At 36.1% G+C, this 20,233-nt stretch overlaps 1 protein-coding gene across 3 annotated transcripts in view; it reads left to right on the top strand.

Annotated features, from left to right (window-relative positions):
• Window positions 1-20,233, top strand: part of sema6bb (sema domain, transmembrane domain (TM), and cytoplasmic domain, (semaphorin) 6Bb) — a 541,651-nt gene that overhangs the window by 260,115 nt on the left and 261,303 nt on the right. For all 3 annotated transcript variants that reach the window (XM_057840421.1, XM_057840419.1, XM_057840420.1), the window contains exons 4-5: window positions 13,057-13,184; window positions 20,043-20,157. In XM_057840421.1, coding sequence (XP_057696404.1) covers window positions 13,076-13,184; window positions 20,043-20,157 — 224 coding nt within the window. In that variant the 5' untranslated portion in view covers window positions 13,057-13,075. The remainder of the gene's footprint in view (window positions 1-13,056; window positions 13,185-20,042; window positions 20,158-20,233) is intronic.

Here is a 20,233-nt window from a genome sequence, read left to right as displayed (position 1 = left end):
AAGTCACTTCAGTCAAAAAAAAGTGTTTGAATGCAAAAATACATTTAAAACTCAAAAAAATATATTTCAAAACTATTTTTCTTTGATTTACATTTTTTTTTTTTTTTTAATATAAGTTGTTTTTTGTTTAATTGAAACAACATTTTTGATTGAAGTCATGTAATTTTGCGTTTGGACCACTTTTTGGCTAGGACATTTGTGTCTTTATTATTCAATCAAAAAATAAAGAAAAAAAAAATTTCAAAAGAAAAATCACTTCAATCAAAAATAAATTAAAAAATCAATCGTAGAAAAAAAGGTTTGAATGTGAAAAAATATTTAAGACGCAGAAATTCGCATTTGAACACTTTATTTTTTGATTCAAACTGTTTTCTTTGATTGAAGCAAGCATTTTTGTGTTTGAGCCATATTATGGGTAGGACATTTGTGTCTAAATCATTCAATCGCAATAAAAGTTGTTTTAATCAAAAAACTATTTTTAATCAAAGAAAAAAATTGCAAAAATATTTTTTTGGGAAATTTTTTTTTATTTGAAATATATATATTTTTTATTGAAGTGTCACTTTTTTTGGAAAAGCAAAACGTTCTAAACTTTTTTCCCCTTTTTTTTTAAGTGGAAATAGTTTTGAAGGCCCTTTTTTTTCGATTGAATCATTTTGACACAAAGATTCAACTTCAACGCTACATCCGGCATGTTTGAGTGGCAGGTGACTACGCCAATGGCATAAAAGTAATGCCCACCAGGGCTCCATCCAGCCATGACTTCAATCAAAAGTGTTGTTTCAATAAAAAAAAAAAAAAAACTTGACTTAAATTAAAAAAAAAAAGAAAATTCAATCAAAGAAAAAGTTTTCAAATATATTTTTTTGAGTTTCAAATTTATTTTTGCATTCAAACACATTTTTTTTTGATTGAAAATATATATTTTGATTGAAACAACTTTTTTTTGATTGAATAATAAAGACACAAATCTACCTCCATATAGTCCAAAAATGTATTTAGTTTTTATTAATTTTGCTAGTTTAATATTCTTAAAAAGTCTGATTTTTTTCTTGCAAAACTACTTTATGTAGTAAAACTCAGACCTATGTGTAATTGTTAGCACTTATTAAATTCTTTTAATTTTTTTACAAATAAAATCTCAAAATGCTCATAAAATTACATTTGTTAAAGCAACATAATATTAGTGCTTTATCATCCTTAAATGAAGATTTTAAATATTCCTGATAGCTTACTTTCATTTCCATTATTTACTTCCTGGCAACAATTGTGTAAATACTATAAACATCATTTCAAACATAAAACGCATAACATGAAAAAGATCAACATAAACGAAAGCTAAGCCATGTAGCTTTTGTAACCGTATGAATAGTTTATGTACTATAATTACTATGTCCCACCCAAATTACTTTAAGTAGACCCATTACTGACGTTTAGTTGAAAGAACTTCTACTGACGTACCAACAGACTGTTTTTCTCAATTGTGTGGATGTTGTCATTGTTTTTTTTTTCTGCTTCGATGAGTTCCATAGCAGAATTGGATTAAAGTTAATTCACTTACACGCAGAAATGTAATGCGCACCACTTAGGCTCTGTTTAAATGACGGCGAATGAGCGACAGATGTGGCGAGGCTTTTTTCAAAATGAGGGGCAATTCAGACGTGGATGGCGTGCGCGGCGGATGCCAGATGTGCGCAATGTGTTGGCTGAAGTACTCGCGCGTTAATTTGACTCATTGGCTGCCATTAACGGTGCTAGACGTCCAATCCATTTTACTCCCAGTCTAAATGGATTGGACGTCTACTGCCGTCAAGAGCAGTGAACAATGAGAATGCACTATCAGTGCTAGAGGTCAACCGATATGGAATTTTCAAAGGGAGATGTGGATACAAATTAAAAAAAAAAAAAAAAAATCGGACAATGTCCAATATCTGAAGCCGTTTTTGTGAACTGACATTTGAGGCCGAAATTCTTTTTTTTTTTCTTCCAAATTTAAATGTTGAATTTGTTTTGTGATTCATACTTTTATTTTGGTGCAGGAAGTGTAGAGCAGGTAGTAGTTCCACACGCGAGCGCATGTACACACAAAAAAGATGTCTTTGGCGTGGTTTGTTATCGCTCTATCAACATACAGTAGGCATATTTAAAAATTGATTATGATTATTTATTACTTTATTTTTCTAAAAAAAAAAAAAATAAAAAAAAAAAATTCTTGCACGCTTACATTTCGTTTTTTTTTTTTTTTTTTAAATTGTTATGACTATTATTTTAGAATGTATTTTCCATTCTGACCCAATAGGCATGTGCCGGTATGATATTCTGACAGTATGATAACCTTTAGCCAAAATATCACAGTTTCACTGTATCATGGTATTGCAATTACAGCTCTAAAATATGTTAATTTGAGATATATGGGTTTAAAAAAATTTGTATTGAACAAGATTTTTATTTTTCCAAACATCTTTGCAAATTGGAACATGAGTATCATGTTAAGTTAAAATAACAAAATAAATAAAACTATTCTATATACAATTAAAATGAATGCAGTCCTTTAGGTGAGCCTAAATTGTTTAGGCTCACATGTTTTCCTTAAAAAGTACGTGTGTATGACTCGTATCATGTTTACATTATGCACACACACTTTCTCAACACAGACATTTGCCAGAGAGAAACAAAAACTGAGTGTATTACCACTAGGGGTGTGACAAAATATCGAAATGGTGATATATCGTGATACTTTGTATCCCAAAAGGTTATCGATATGCTCCTGCCAAGAATCGTGATATCGTTTTGAAAAGCAAATCGTATCGTATCGTATCGTATCGTGAGGCACCAAGAGGTTCCCACTCCTACCTCTGATACATGTTGGATATGAAAGACTGAACCTTGTATCAAGGAGTTATTAGGCCATTTACTGAATATGGTTTGTTGCCAAAAAACAAAAGGGCCAACTTTGGCACCCTGCCTAGGTCATGCATGTAAATGAAAACTCACCATTTTGATAACTTGAGATCTCATATGTCTCATGAACAGTCTCACCAGTTTTGAGGGGGATCCAACAAACACCCTAGGTGCCAATGTCTCAGATATGCACCGTGTAACTCCAAAGGTTCCCACTCCTAATTACCACTGCTAGTCACACTAAACATGCTGGAGTTGTTGTTGGAAAAGATTCATGACAGTGTTTGCGAACCTTTAATTTTGTATAAATGCGAAATCATATTGGAGGTATTGCCTCCTCGGCAACCACTCTCTTCAAATATGTTTTGTTTGTCTGTTGGCCCTCCTCCTCTAAGCCGCAGCAGTCTGTAACTTTTCTGTAATTGAAGTATTCCCATACCAGCGATTTCGTTTACTGCGATGGCGAAAAAAGTTCAGGAGTTTCACCTCCTCCAGCCATCGTGTAGCACAGCTGACTCACTGACACTGAGCAACAACTGGTGAGGGAGAGTTGAGCCTTGCAGCTGCAAGCGAGGGATTTCTCTTTACTTTTAGGACGGTATGACGGAAAATTTGCGGCTTTGAAACCTTGACGTTCTCATACTACGGTAAACCTTGAAACCGGTAATCGGCATTTGTCTACTACCCAATGACAATTTTTTGGGGAAAAAAAAAATTCTGATTTCATGATTGAAAATATTTTGGGGGAGTATTCCAACTATACTAAACTTTTTTATTAGGGCTGTCAAACGATTAAAATTTTTAATCGAGTTAATTACAGCTGAAAAATTAATTAATCGTAATTAATCGCAATTCAAACCATCTATAAAATATGCCATATTTTTCTGTAAATTATTGTTGGAATGGAAAGATAAGCCACAAGACGGATGTATACATTCAACATACGGTACATAAGTACTGTATTTGTTTATTATAACAATAAATCAACAAAATGGCATTAACATTATTAACATTTTCTGAAAGCAATCCATGGATAGAAAGACTTGTTGTTCTTAAAAGATAAATGTTAATACAAGTTATAGAAATTTTATATTAAAACGCCTCTTAATATTTTTGTTTTATTAAAATTTGTAAAATTTTCAATCAAAAAATAAACTAGTAGCTCGCAATTGTTGATGTCAATAATTACACCATGCTCACAGATGGTGTAACACATAAATCAGTTGGACCAAAGCGCCAGCAGAGGGCTCCAAACACCCAAAAACAGCGAACATTACACTGTGCTGTCATTTTAATCTGTTTGAGCAGGGCATGTGCGTTAATTGCGTCAAATATTTTAATGTGATTAATTTAAAAAAATTAATTACCGCCCGTTAACGCGATAATTTTGACAGCCCAATTTTTTATATATATATTTTTTATTTGTAATATTCAGTTTTAGTTCATTTCTGTAAGTCAATACACATACATTACAAATATCTGCAAAATCAGGCTTCCCACCAAGCGCATTTTCTTATGTCATTCAGCGAGCAATGCGTAGCCACACTCAAATGTGCATAGTATTACCCCGCCGCCCCCTTGTTTACCCAAACATGAGGGTCTTCACTGGCACTTGGCGGTAAAAGCGATCCCCATCGTTTGAAGCTGTCTGGTCGAATGCCTCATTTACGCAGTGACTCATTCCCAGCGTTCATCGGAACAAGATGTTGGTTGGGATTCTTTTTTGGAAATGTTGCTTGTGAAACTTCCAAAGAAGAGCTATTACCATAACGTGCAAACACGAAATACAAGGAAGCTGATGATTACAAATGAGGCAATAACACACTTTGGATTCCAGCGCTTTGCACGCAGCGACCACTCGGAAAGCCTTTGGAGGGTTGCGGCATAAGTCATAAAGATTCTGTTGATGCAGATAGGGGGGAAAAAAACAAATTTATGTGAGCTGACTTAAGCAAACGCTGCTTGTATTTAAATTTTGGAATCGTTCATATCCTGTACAATATCCTGACTGGCAATGACTGGTAATTAACCCCACCCCCCGTTTTTGTTCTGGATTTTATTTTTGCATTTAATTTTTTATATACCGTATTTTTCGGACTATAAGTCGCAGTTTTTTTCGTAGTTTGGCTGGGGGTGCGACTTATAGCAGATTGGAACAGTGGGTAGGGCTTACTGACACTATTCTTCAGTGGTTCACATCTTATTTACATGATAGGGATTTCTTTGTGTCAATTGGAAACTATCAGTCAGAACGAACCAAATTCACGTGTGGAGTCCCTCAAGGGTCAATTCTTGGACCACTCTTATTTAACATCTATATGCTTCCGTTAGCTCAGATAATGGAACAGTATGACATTTCCTATCACGCCTATGCAGATGACACACAACTGTACATTTCTGTGTCCCCACATGATTATAGTCCCTTAGTCTCCCTGAGTAAATGCATTCATCAAATCAATGAATGGATGTGCCAGAATTTTCTCCAGTTAAATGTGGAGAAGACAGAGGTGATCATTTTTGGGCCAAAAAAGGAAAGGTCAAAGATAAGCAGCCAACTTAGCACAATGTCACTTACAGCTACAAATCAAGTCAGAAACCTTGGCGTAATTATTGACTCAGACCTAAAATTTGATAGCCATCTAAAGTCCGTCACTAAATCCGCTTATTACCACCTAAAAAATGTAACCAGAATTAAGGGGCTTCTGACTCAACAAGACATGGAAATACTTATGCATGCATTCATTTTCAGCAGATTGGACTACTGCAACGGTATATTTACAGGTCTTGATAAAAAATCAGTCAGGAAGCTGCAGCTAGTACAGAATGCTGCAGCCAGAGTCCTCACAAATACAAGGAAGCTGGACCACATTACACCGGTTTTGAAATCGCTACACTGGCTTCCAGTGAGTCAAAGGATAGACTATAAAATACTACTGCTCGTCTACAAAACACTTAATGGCCTTGGACCAAAATACATGCTTGACTTGTTAGATTCCTATGAGACATCTAGACCCCTAAGGTCGTCTGGAACAGGTCTACTGCATGTTCCAAGAACAAGAACCAAGCAGGGTGAGGCAGCATTTAGTTATTATGCTCCTCACCTCTGGAACAAGTTACCCGAACGTCTGAAGTATGCTCAAACTGTTAGCTCCTTTAAATCAGGGCTAAAAACGCTTTTGTTTAGCACTGCATATCCATAACTGTCTATATATTTCAATCTACCTGCCTTCTATTCCTCTTGTGCTTATCTCCATTGCTGATTTCAATGATTATTAGTAGTAGTGGTTTTTGCTTTATTTTTCTTTTTGTTTTATTTTTATTTATTTATTTTTATTCTGTGATTAAATGCGATCTTTTGTCTTGGTTTTTGCGTTGTGTTGATTTAAATGTGATTTTTATGGTCTTCATGTGATGTAAAGCACTTTGAATTGCCTTGTGTTGAATTGTGCTATATAAATAAATTTGCCTTGCCTTGCCTTGCCTTATACTCAGGAGCGACTTATGTGTGAAATTATTAACACATTATGATAATTTCACATGTTATTTTGGTGTTTTGCAGTGACACTGATGGTTTTGTAAAGTTGTTAGCATGTTCTTATGCTATAGTTATCTGAATAACTCTTTATAGCTATGGCCACGTTCGCGTTCTGCCTTTGCCAATGAGTGTTAAATTGTATTATTGAATTTCTTATATTGAAATGCATGCTTTTAGTGGGGGCACACTTGCACTTGTTTACGTGAAAAAGAGCGCTCACACGCCAGAAGAAGACGGACAGCTACGTAGCTCTGACTGAGTGGGCGAGTTAGCGAGAGAGAAACACTGCTGCGAACCTACGTTCATTGTTTATGCTTGTAAAATATCTCTACAGAGGCAAACGCCTGTGTGTATCATCTTTTCTGTTGTTGTTGTGTGTTTCCCACCCGCAATCGGACACTTAGAGCCAGTTGTGTGGTTGTTTGAACGATGTGCTAATGCTAGCGAACGCATGCTAACCGTTTGTGTCATGTCATTGCTGTAAAAGCACCTAATTATCATTTATTTACGTCAATGCGAACCTGTTTGGTAACGAAGATGAAATTGATTCAGCAAATTATACGGACATCCAGCATCGTCATTTGGGAGTTTAGCCTGCTGAATAGCCAGGACCGAGCCGTAGCGTCCTGGTGAGCACAGTATATTCGCATTTCGTTGTTAATGCACTGTACACTGTACACTTATTCAGAATGTTCTCTATTGTATTTTTATATTTTTATTAAATTGCGTTTCAAGAGGACATGTCTGTTCTATGTGTTGGATTTTATCAAGTAAATTTCCCCCCAAAATGCGACTTATACTCCGGTGCGACTCGTATGTGTTTTTTTTCTCTTCGTTGGGCATTTTATGGCTGGTGCGACTTAAACTCAGGTGCGACTTGTAGTCCGAAAAATACGGTAGGCAACTAGAGCGGTCCCCTGATCCCATCACGTGGTCGAAAATCAGGTCCAATCATGTCATTTTTCGGAATCGAGATCAGAATCGAGTGAAAAACAAATTTTTTTTTTTACAAGTGTTTAAGTATTGACTCATTGGTTTGCATTGACGGCGACAGATGTCCAATTCAATCAAGTTCAAATAAATTGAATGTCTATCGCTGTCAGTAGCAGTGAATGAGTTAAGGGCTACAAGTCACAAAATAATCCAGAGGTCTAGCAGGGGTCCCCAACCTTTTTTGGACCACGGACCGGTGTGATTTGGGTCTTTTTTTCACGGACCGGTGTTCTGTCAAATTTTACACCTCATGAAATTTTGCTCCCAAAGCTTTTGTGGCGGTGAAAAAGCCCTCTTTTATATTTAGTTGGACTATGGACAATGTTATCTAACGGTGCTAAAAAAAACTATTTAAATCATAAACATACATGTGTAACACGAAAATGGCGTAAATGAATGCTTCACGACCTGGCGAAGTCGTTAAGTGAGAGAGCTGCGTGCAGTTGTTGTGTGCAGCTAACATGGCAAATGTAAGTTTATATTCCTTTTTTTAAAGAAAATTTGTCGTGTTACTTTGGAATCGCTGCATTCGCGGCCATCTTAATGTTACTTGCATGCAAAATTTGTCAGAACACCGGCAATGTGTGGCAGAAAAATACAGCAAATATAAAATAACTAGGGCTGTCAAAATTATCGCGTTAACGGGTGGTAATTAATTTTTTAAATCACGTTAAAATATTTGACGCAATTAACGCACATGTCCTGCTCTGTCTAACAGCGAACTCTTGTGGTCGCTTGGCGACATGGTTTATTGTTTTCTTGCCAGTTCAATATGGCTGCACGACGTCTCGGGCTGACGCCTACGTTGTAATGTTGTGCTTATATGATCCTTGGACAAGATTTGTCCGTAAGTATGGTTGTTGTAAAGAATGTACATATTATGTTAGTAAGCGAAATGTTATATTTTTTGTATGAGACGCTTTTTGTTTATGTTTAGTGAACCTGTATAGCGTGCTAAGCTAACGTTGTTGCTAATGCAATGCTTGTGTACTTTTTTTTGTAGTTTTACGACGGTCTAAAGAGGACAATGGTTTGAGGCCATTTTATTAATAAATCAGATGAAAAAGGAAGAAGTCTGATTATTAAGGCGTCGTTCACTAGCTGTCTAACTTTGGAAAAAGTAGAAGCTTCGGAGTGAGGACAGCATAGACAGATTTAAATGACAGTAGAGTGAAATGTCCACTACAGTCCTAATGTACCGTATGTTGAATGTATATATCCATCTTGTGTCTTATCTTTCTATTCCAACAATTTGTTTTACAGAATATATATATAATTTACAGAAAAATATGGCATATTTTATAGATGGTTTGAATTGCGATTAATTACGATTAATTAATTTTTAAGCTGTAATTAACTCAATTAAAAATTTTAATCGTTTGACAGCCCTAAAAATAACATTTGTTTTTAGCCCTGTCGTGTTAAATGTAGGGAAACTATAACTCACCCGCTGAATCAGTGGGAAGCCTGAGCTTGTTTTGATGAGACGAGATGGTCCCATCGAGGTGTGATGGGAGAGTGAGAGAAACCCACTTCATCAAGATACGGTGTTGGAAATTGTTGCACGGTTTTCAATGCTCTCTCAGTGGTGTCAAGATATTCCGGAATAACCTTAATCCAGAACCTGGGTAGAGTTGATGTCTCAAATGTAAGTTTAAGGTCATTTGCGATCTCTACAATCCGATCTTCCTGTTGCACAGACACGCTCGAATCACTCGGTTTATTAACAAACGGGTCACGAATCCACTACTTCGCAGTTCGTGGGTCTTTAGTAATTGGGAAGTAGTGGAGATTTTGTTTTCTTCGAGGTTGTAGGCTAATTTTCTGGCTCGTCATGTGCCCTTTTCTCCGTAAAAAAAATCTGTCCAAAGTAGGGCTGTCAAAATTATTGCATTAACGGGCGGTAATTATTTTGTAAATTAATCACGTTAAAATATTTGACGCAATTAACGCACATGCCCCGCTCAAACAGATTAAAATGACAGCACAGTGTCATGTCCACTTGTTACTTGTATTTTTTGGTGTTTTGTCACCCTCTGCTGTCGCTTGGGTGCGACTGATTTTATGGGTTTCAGCACCATGAGCATTGTGTAATTATTGACATCAACAGTGGCGAGCTACTAGTTTATTTTTTGATTGAAAATTTTATAAATTTTATTAAAACGAAAACATTGAGAGGGGTTTTAATATAAAATTTCTATAACTTGTACTAACATTTATCTTTTAAGAACTACAAGTCTTTCTATCCATGGATCGCTTTAACAGAATGTTAATAATGTTAATGCCATTTTGTTGATTTATTGTTATAATAAACAAATATAGTACTTATGTACCGTATGTTGAATGTATATATCCATCTTGTCTCATCTTTCCGTTCCAACAATAATTTACAGAAAAATATGGCATATTTTATAGATGGTTTGAATTGCGATTATTACGATTAATTAATTTTTAAGCTGTTATTAACTCGATTAAAATTTTTAATCGTTTGACACCCCTAATTTTAACGTGATTAATAAAAAAAATTAATTACCGCCCGTTAACGCGATAATTTTGACAGCCCTACTTGAAACAAATCTGAATAAGGAAAAACATTGCAATAAAATAATGCAAACTGGTTAAACTTGAGAGGAGCTGTGATCTGTCATGACAGAACATCGCTTCAATGATATCTGGCGCCATCTAGCGTCGTGAATGGGTATAATGTCTAGACCGCGAATATAAGATGACCCCCTCTTTTTCAGTCTCATTTTAATGCAAAAAACATAGTTTTATATTCGGGCCAATAGGGTATTTGAATCTCTCAAGATTGTTATAATTGATATTAAATATCCATATGACCTAATATGTTAGAAAACACACATGCTTCCATAGGGTGTCCTAATTTTTTCACGTGACTACCGTAATTTTCGGACTATAAGCCGCTAATTTTTTCCCTCATTTTGAATTCAGTCATTTTCAATTCGGTCTATTTGCTGATTTATTATGGTCAATAGTTAGCACTTTATTTGACCGCAGCGACATAAGACTGCCACAAGACTGTCATAAATATGATATGACACTATCATAGGCATTAATGAATGCTTATGGCAGATGTACTTAAGTGTCCATCAGCAAATTATGTCACCAACTCCATTTATGTCCAGCTCAGATCCTCTACTTCTATTTAAAAGTGAGATAATTTGCCGGATGACATAAAATGACAACAGTCATAAGCATTCATTAATGCTCATGGCAGTGTCATGTCATAATTCTGATTGTCTAATAACAGTCTTATGGCTCCACTGTCAAATAAAGTGTTACCAAATACCATAACTAGCAATTAGTGAAACAACTGGAACAGGAACTGAAGACATAATTAACACAGAACATGGATTTTGATTGTTATTTACAGTGCCTTGCAAAAATATTCTGCCCCCTTGAACCTTGCAACCTTTCGCCACATTTCAGGCTTCAAACATAAAGATATAAAATTTTAATTTTTTTTGTCAAGAATCAACAACAAGTGGGACACAATTGTGAAGTGGAACAAAATTTATTAGATAATTTAAACTTTTTTAACAAATAAAAAAACTGAAAAGTGGGGCGTGCAATATTATTCTGCAAGTCGCTTGGGGCACGTTTCTATCAGTTTTGCACATTGAGAGACTGACATTCTTGCCCATTCTTCCTTGCAAAACAGCTCGAGCTCAGTGAGGTTGGATGGAGAGTGTTTGTGAACAGCAGTCTTCAGCTCTTTCCACAGATTCTCGATTGGATTCAGGTCTAAACTTTGACTTGGCCATTCTAACACCTGGATACGTTTATTTTTTAACCATTCCATTGTAGATTTGGCTTTGTTTTGGATCATTGTCCTGTTGGAAGATAAATCTCCGTCCCAGTCTCAGGTCTTGTGCAGATACCAACAGGTTTTCTTCCAGAATGTTCCTGTATTTGGCTGCATCCATCTTCCCGTCAATTTTAACCATCTTCCCTGTCCCTGCTGAAGAAAAGCAGGCCCAAACCATGATGCTGCCACCACCATGTTTGACAGTGGGGATGGTGTGTTCAGGGTGATGAGCTGTGTTGCTTATACGCCACACATATCGTTTTGCATTGTGGCCAAAAAGTTCAATTTCGGTTTCATCTGACCAGAGCACCTTCTTCCACATGTTTGGTGTGTCTCCCATGTGGCTTGTGGCAAACTTTAAACAAGACTTTTTATTGATATCTTTGAGAAATGGCTTTCTTCTTGCCACTTTATGGAAATAAAGGCCAGATTTGTGCAGTGTACGACTGATTGTTGTCCTATGGACAGACTCTCCCACCTCAGCTGTAGATCTCTGCAGTTCATCCAGAGTGATCATGGGCCTCTTGGCTGCATCTCTGATTAGTTTTCTCCTTGTTTGAGAAGAAAGTTTGGAAGGACGGCCGGGTCTTGGAAGATTTGCAGTGGTCTGATGCTCCTTCCATTTCAATATGATGGCTTGCACAGTGCTCCTTGAGATGTTTAAAGCTTGGGACATCTTTTTGTATCCAAACCCGGCTTTAAACTTCTCCACAACAGTATCTCGGACCTGCCTGGTGTGTTCCTTGGTTTTCATAATGCTCTCTGCACTTTAAACAGAACCCTGAGACTATCACAGAGCAGGTGCATTTATACGGAGACTTGATTACACACAGGTGGATTCTATTTATCATCATCGGTCATTTAGGACAACATTGGATCATTCAGAGATCCTCACTGAACTTCTGGAGTGAGTTTGCTGCACTGAAAGTAAAGGGGCCGAATAATATTGCATGCCCCACTTTTCAGTTTTTTATTTGTTAAAAAAGTTTAAATTATCCAATAAATGTTGTTCCACTTCACGATTGTGTCCCATTTGTTGTTGATTCTTGACAAAAAAATTAAATTTCATATCTTTATGTTTGAAGCCTGAAATGTGGCGAAAGGTTGCAAGATTCAAGGGGGCCGAATACTTTTGCAAGGCACTCTACATCTATAGGTTTGCAATGCATGCTAGGAGGCATGTTGTACAATCCCATAATATAAGGAGAGCTGTGGCTTATAGTCCAGTGCAGCTTATCTATGTGCAAATGCCGTTTTCTTGTCAAATTTAGTAGGTTGTGGCTTATAGTCAGGTGCACCTTATAGTGCAAAAATTACGGTATATTGAAAAGGTGATATATCGCGATACTTTGTAGCCCAAAAGTTTATCGATGTGCTCCCACCAAAAATCCATTTTAAGGCTGCAACAACTAATCGATTAATAAATTAGTTTCTATCTAAATTGTTAATCGATTTTTGCCGGAAAGTATGAGCAGTCCCGTTTGAGTCCTTGTTTGTGTGTAACGTGAGGATGTGGATCGGGACATCTCTAGTATTGTAAGATACTCAGAGGTTCCCATGCCTAATAACAATAACACTGAAACAATCATTCACTGTCATCCCATCTGCTTCCAATGGACTGGATGTGTTCCTCCGTCACTGCGCACGTGTTTTTCTTGTTTTAAATGTCCAAAACTTGAATTAAACATGTTTTATTTGACAAAATTCCCACACCTTGATTGAGTTCATGTTTGTGTTTGCTCTACGCGTTCCTCAACGTCATTTGGCAAACACTCTATTATTTTTCTTCCCCGAACAGGATCTGCAATTCTGTTGCCATGGCGACGGCGGCCCCTCCCTCTCTCCTCCTGCTCTGCTGGCTGCTCCGAACAGCCTGCTCGGCGTTCCCCGAGGAGCCTGGCCCTTTAAACTTCATCCCCACTGAAGGTATGGACTACTGTATGTGACAAATGTACTCGCTCACTGGACTTGATATGAAGTAGAGATTTTTATTCAAAAAGAAAAAAACAAATGAACTTAATTTAAAAAAACATTACAGGTAGTCCCCAGGTTACGACGTACTCGACTTACGCAATTTCGACTTTACGACACAGAAGTCTTGTCCGCCATTTTGTCTCCAGTCGTTTATTTTTTTCTAGTCGCATAAACAGTACCTTATTGTACCTCACAATATCTTATTTTTTACTTTACTTTATTAATCTGACGTGTTCTGTCCTCACTAAATGGGAAGTTGTTCAGCTTGACTGACAGCAAACAAGGCAATTGTGCCTTTTGAAGCGTTTTACTTCCTTGTGACAATTTGTAAAGCTGTAACAACCATGTACACATACTGTATGTTCAAAACGACACAAATTTTAACAGTAAACACTAGACACAAAATAATTGTTCAAACATCCATCTAGTCCAGTACTTCTCAAATAGTGTGCCGCCGCCGTTTTCGAAAGCTGTTTTCCGACCGGACTCACTCACGCAGCGACCCACTTTATTGTCCGGTTCTTACGTCGCCGCCCGAGAAGTGCCATTTTCGGCTTGGCATCGTCACGACGACCACCCTCACCTACGGTTCCACCTCGGCCGCCGAGAATGCGCTTTTTTCGTGCCGTTTGCCTTTTAGCTTTGACTTTTAATACAGTGGGTGATGAGGAAAGACCACTGTTTACTGTGTTTAAAAATAATTATAGCGGACAGCCAGAAGCCAAATCAGTTAAGACGCCACTTAAAGACATTAGACTCCAATCTCATTGATAAGCCGCTCGATTGTTTTTCAGTGAAAACGTGCCGAATATTGCCAACAATCGTCCTGCTTTGTCAGTGTTATATCAGTAAACCAGTGAGCATTGTTAGCATGCTCATTGCAAAATAACTCCACACCACAAGGTGAGCAGCAAAAATAAAAACTGTACTTCTGTCCAAGGACACTCTTTTTTTCTTTTATTCAGTTTTGTTTTTTCGGTCAAATTTTTTGGCATATTGTCCTCATGAGTGAATGTTTCTAATCAATTTGAATTTGTTATTATTTACTGATTTTATTACATTTTATTTTTCTGTATCAAATGGTCAAAAATGTACCTTGAGTGTATTTTTTACAGTTTGGATGTGACTTTTTTTTTTTTAATTCAGGCAAATTGATACGCGTCAAGTATTCTCTGTTACAAACAAAACAATGTTAATAAAGTTATACTTTATTATAAGTTGATCTATGTTACTTTTTTTCTTTATTAGAAAAAAAGGACACAATGTTAGGCAGATGCGTATTTATAATAGCAATTTTATAGACAATTTCATTCACGAAATCAAACATACAGTGCTGCTCAAAAGTTTGTGAACCCCCTCAACATTTTGGAATTTTCTATTATTTCAACCTGATTTCCTAATCAATCAATTCAGTAGTTTTTTTTTGTTTTTTTAACAGTTGTGTTGTCGAGACTAAATTAAAAAGAGTTTTCATCAACTGATGTAGGTGCAAAATTGAACTGTTTGGTCACAACCAAAACCGCCATGTCTGGCGAAAAGTCAACACTGCATACCACCAAAAGAACCTTCTCCCAACAGTGAAGCATGGAGGTGGGAATGTCAAGATCTGGGCTTGCTTTTCATCCTCAGGACCTGGACAACTCCACATAGTCCAGGGAATCATGAATTCTGAGGAATATTGTCAAATCCTAGAACATAACCTGACGCCATCTGTTTTGAAGTTAAAGCTTGGCAGAAGGTGGATCATGCAACATGATAATGATCCAAAGCATTCCAGCAATACAACCAAGGAATGGCTGAAAAAGAAGAAGATTCGTGTTCTGGACTGGCCCAGTCAAAGTCCTGACCTAAATCCCATTGAAATGCTGTGGCGGGACCTGAAGCGAGCAGTTCATGCCAGACGCCCATCAAACCTCTCTCAACTGACTGCGTTCTGCAAGGAAGAATGGGCAAAAATCCCCCAAAGTAGATGTGAGAGGCTGATTAGTCACTACAGAAACCGTTTGGTTGAGGTAATCTCTGCAAAAGGAGGCGCAATATCCTATTAACTGAAGGGGTTCACATACTTTTGCACACATGATATCTGAGTTTTTCTTAAATCAACCACTTTTGTTAAATAAAGAATTACAATATAACTATTTCTTTTGTTTCAGTCCATTATTTGGAATGTCAGTATTGTGGATTTGGGTATAACTTAACATTTAATAAGGTTATTTTAGTTTTTTTTACAAAAAATCTGACCATCGCTGTGGGGTTCACAAACTTTCGAGCAGCACTGTATAAAAAATTATTTTTACTTGAGGTGTGACCGAAAACATTCGGCCGAAAATAGCTAAAATTGCATTTTCGGTTTTCGGTTAAAAGTAGGGGTGCACGATATCCATTTTTTGAAACCGATACCGATATCGCTAACTTCCTGCTCCTCAAGGCCAATACCGATACGATAACCAATAATATATATATCATTTTTCAATGTATATTCACCTGAGTTTTTGAACGCCTGTAGGTCAAAAATACTTGTGGTTGATTCAGCTTAGATTTGCCTTTGACCGAACCAGAATTTTCATGATGACATGAACATTATTATAATGAACAAAATAAAGACAGTAACAAAACTTTGCATACTGGAAAAACAGGAGTGGAAACAAACGCACAAATCCCAATCCGACACTGTGCCAAAAATATTGTTAATAGGGTCGATAATATATTTTGTTATCGGATTTATTAGGATGACGTCATAATTCCTATTATCGGACCGATAATTATTGGACCGATAATTATCGTGCACCTCTAGTCAGGGCCGGCCCAGGCCATTTGGGGGCCCTAAGCAAAATAATGCAAAGGGGCCCATATTTTTGGCCTACCATTTCGTCACCGTGGACTGTGAAACTCATACATGTAATCCAACCCATACGTCCATATTTTGTATATTAATTAGATTTTGTTGCACTGCATACTTCAAACTTCTCACCTCAAATGATTGTCAGTACTTAGAGTAGATAGCGCCAAACCTTTTTCGAAAAAGAGGAAAGAAAGAAGTTAAGGAAGAACTTTTATTTTTTTAAGCCTGTAATCAAGTATCAAAACTCACAAAAGTCAGATAAAGCAAACTGTAGTAAACAAAATAGAATATATATTAAACAATTGCCAGATTGGGGGCCCCCTAGTGGTCAGGGGCCCTAAGCAGCTGCATAGTATGCAACTGCCTCTAGTTGAAAGACCGAAAGTTTACTCCCGAATAATTGTGAAGAACCATAGTCCTTTTGTGACGATGTAATCAAAACATGGCAAGGAAAAACACTATTGGCTCATAGCCAACATTTGCTGCTCTGTGCTTTGTTAACAAATACACAAAAAAGTGAGACTGACTTGATCTGCCTACTAAAGGGAAGTTATATTTCTTTGTTAAATCTCGTAAGCGCCAGAATATATTTTAATCAAATACCCATTAGATTTTAACTATAAAATTGAGCTGCAGGTTGCAAAACCCTGGTCAAAATGTTTAACATTTGTGTCTTGACAGTTTAAAAAAAAAAAAATCTGAAGGTAGTGAAAGTATTCATTCAATTTAATTGAAGAGTTGCTGTATAAAGACCTTCAAACACATTGATTCATTGCAAACAAGCGCTCTGTTAAACAGCATATTAAAAAATAAGTAAACGAATATTATCAGTCATTAGGTGAAAAATATTTTTTCCACATGGCTTCAGAAAAGTACTCATTACAAAATTATTTCAATGAATGGCAAACAAACACTTCACTCAAGAAGTGTGGGGTGTTGGGGTGTCAGCCTAACGAAATGTGTTGATGGGGGCAAGGAGGGTCACTATGTGTGGGCTGAGGAGTTCAGACATGTTCTCACACGAAAGTGCCTAAGACTGTCGGCTGGGGGTCGCCGATGAGAAGCGGGTGCGGAAAGGTGGGCGCTGGGCTGGCATTTACGACTTTCCCACACATGTTCAAGGCGTCTCTGGAGGTTTCGTCTCCTACCGCGCTCAGACTCGGAGTCTCCATGTCAGCTCGGTAAAGACCAGATCCGGATCGATTACAGTTCAATATTATCGACTGACGGCTTCCCAGTCTTCTTAACTCATTGGCTGCCATTGAGAGCGCTTGATGTCAAATCTTTTTGAAGTAGGAAGATTGGCCACCCTCCCACTTAAAATGGATCGGATGTTGACTAGTGATACTCAATTAAAGCCAAAAATCAACAACGATATATATATATATTTTTTTTTTTAAATACCCAAAATCTAACTTTTTGGACTAACATTAATCATTTAGGATCCAAAGTTAACAAACTTTGACCAAAAATAAAACATTTACAATTTTGAACCAAAAAGTAGCATTATTATTATTATTATTTTTTTTTTTTTTTTTGTTTTTTTTTGCAAAAATTGAGCAATGTTATTCTTTACCAAAATTTGAAAAAATTTTTCACCAACAATTTTTCTCTGTCAATGGCTGCCATTCATATCAATAGACGTCCAATCCATTTGAAGTTGAGATTTTTTTTTACCCAAAACTTACTACCCATGACTTTTTGGACTGAAATTAATCATTTAGGATGACCAAAAAATGTTTTTTTAACCATTCACAAGTTTGAAATAAAAAGAAGCGTTTTTTAGCAAAAATTTTAAACAAATTTTCAGAAAAAAATCTAATTGGGTGCCATTGATGTTGATGGATGTCCAATCCATTTGAAATTGGAGGGTTGGCAGCGAGGCGGCGAATGAACAAGTGATAAACCTATTTCATAGCCAAAAATCACATATGTATATTTTTTGAGCAAAAATGAAACTCTTTGGGCTGACATTAAACATTTAGGATCTGAAGTTATTGAATTTTGACCAAAAATTAACTTGATTCTTTTTTTTAAAACCAGTTATTCACAGTTTTGAACCAAAAATTAACTTTTTGTTGTTGTTGTTGGTTTTTTTTGTGCAAAAATTTGGAACCAATTTTGACCAAAAATCCCAACTAGGTGCCATTGATGTCGATGGACGTCCAATCTATTTTAAATTAGACGGCAGTCAGCGAATGAACAAGTGATCAACCTAATTCAGTTCACAGCCAAAAATCATATATGTATATTTTTGAACCAAAATGAAACTTTTTGGACTAACCTTAACCATTTAGGATCCAAAGTTAATGAATTTTGACCAAAACCAACCCCCCCCACACCCCAATCATTCATAATTTTGAACCAAAAAGTGGCATTATATATTTTATAGCAAAAATGTAAAAACAATTTTGACCAAAAATCTTACTGAATGCCGTTGATGTCGATGGATATCCAATCTATTTGAAATTGGAGGGTTTGCAGCGAATGAACACGTGATAAACTTATTCCAATTCACAGCCAAATATCATATGTATATTTTTTCGAGCCAAAATTAAAGTTTTTGGACTGACCTCAACCGTTTAGGATCCAAGTTAATGAATTTTGACCAAAATTACCCCCCCAATCATTTTTAACAGTAAAAATTTAAAAACTATTTTGACCAAAAATCTTATTGAGTGCCATTGATGTCGATGGATGTCCAATCCATTTGAAATTGGTGGGTTGGCCATGAATGAACCAGTGTTAAACCTACAGTAATTCAATTCACAGCCAGAAATCATATATGTACATTTTTTAACCAAAATGAAACTTTTTGGACTGACATTAACCATTTATGATCCAAAATTGGTGAATTTTGACCAAAAATTAACTTTATAGTTTTTTTTTTTACCAAGCATTCACAATTTTGAACCAAAAAGTACAATTTTTTAACAAAAAAAAAAAAAATCGAATTGGGTGCCATTGCTGTCGATGGACGTCCAATCCATTTGAAATTGGAGGTTTGGCAGCGAATGAAGAAGTGATAAACTTATTTCAATTCACAGCCAAAAATCATATATGTATTTTTTAAACCAAAATGAAACTTTCTGCACTGATATTAACCATTTTGGATCCAAAGTTCCAATTTTGACCAAAAAAAATAACTTCAAAAAAAAGAAAATTAAACCAATATTCACAGTTTTGAAACCCAAAATTTAAAAAAAATAAATTTTCATGTATTATTATTTATAAATAAATAAATAAATAAATAAATATATATATATATATATATATATATATATATATATATATATATATATATATATATATATATATATATATATATATATTTGCAAAAATGTAGAACCTATTTTGACCAAAAATCCAATTGGGTGCCATTGATGTCGATGAACGTGAATGAACAAGTGATAAACTTATTTCAATTCAGAATCAAAAATCATATTTTTGGAGCCAAAATTAAACTTTTTGGACTGACATTAACAAATTAGCATTCAAAGTTCACAAATTTTACCAAAAATTAAAATTTGTGTCTTTCTTAACCAAAAATTAACATATTGAACAGATACAGAAAGTTTTTTACTCTGTCATTCCCTACCATTATTGTCGATAGACTCTGAATTCATTTAAAGTGTGAGGGTGACAGCGGATGATTCATAAACTCATTTCAATTCATAGCCTTTTTTTTTTTTTTTTTTTTTGCCAAAATGAAGTTTTTTAGATTCGGGATCCAAAGTTAATCCAAAGATGGACATTTATAGTGATAAACTAATTTAACTACACATCCAAAGGATGATTGGACGCCACATGATTGGACTCCTGTCATCATCAATAGCACTGAAATTGTTATTATATCAACGGCAATGACACCGAAGTCCCTTAATGAGAGTCGGCTGGACATAAATTTGCCAAGAATGAATTCCAGATTGCGATCAGTAATTATGTGTGTATCTTCCACCTCGTAATAGTGTCAAGACGCTATCCGGTGTTTCTGGGCCGACCGCACCCCACGTGGCAGAGACAAGAGCCTCTCCACATCCAGAGGGTCATCCAAGTCAACCGAACACTCTACATCGGAGCCAGGTACTTCATTTTTTTTCCAGACTTGAGTTCTTAGTATATAGAACTGAAAAAACATGTTGACAACTTGCTGGATTTG

The sequence above is a fragment of the Corythoichthys intestinalis genome, chromosome 7 (assembly GCF_030265065.1).
Source record: "Corythoichthys intestinalis isolate RoL2023-P3 chromosome 7, ASM3026506v1, whole genome shotgun sequence".
NCBI classification, from domain to species: Eukaryota; Metazoa; Chordata; class Actinopteri; order Syngnathiformes; family Syngnathidae; genus Corythoichthys; species Corythoichthys intestinalis.
The sequence above is the reverse complement of the archived record's forward strand: the minus strand, read 5'-3'. Positions and strand labels throughout refer to the sequence as shown.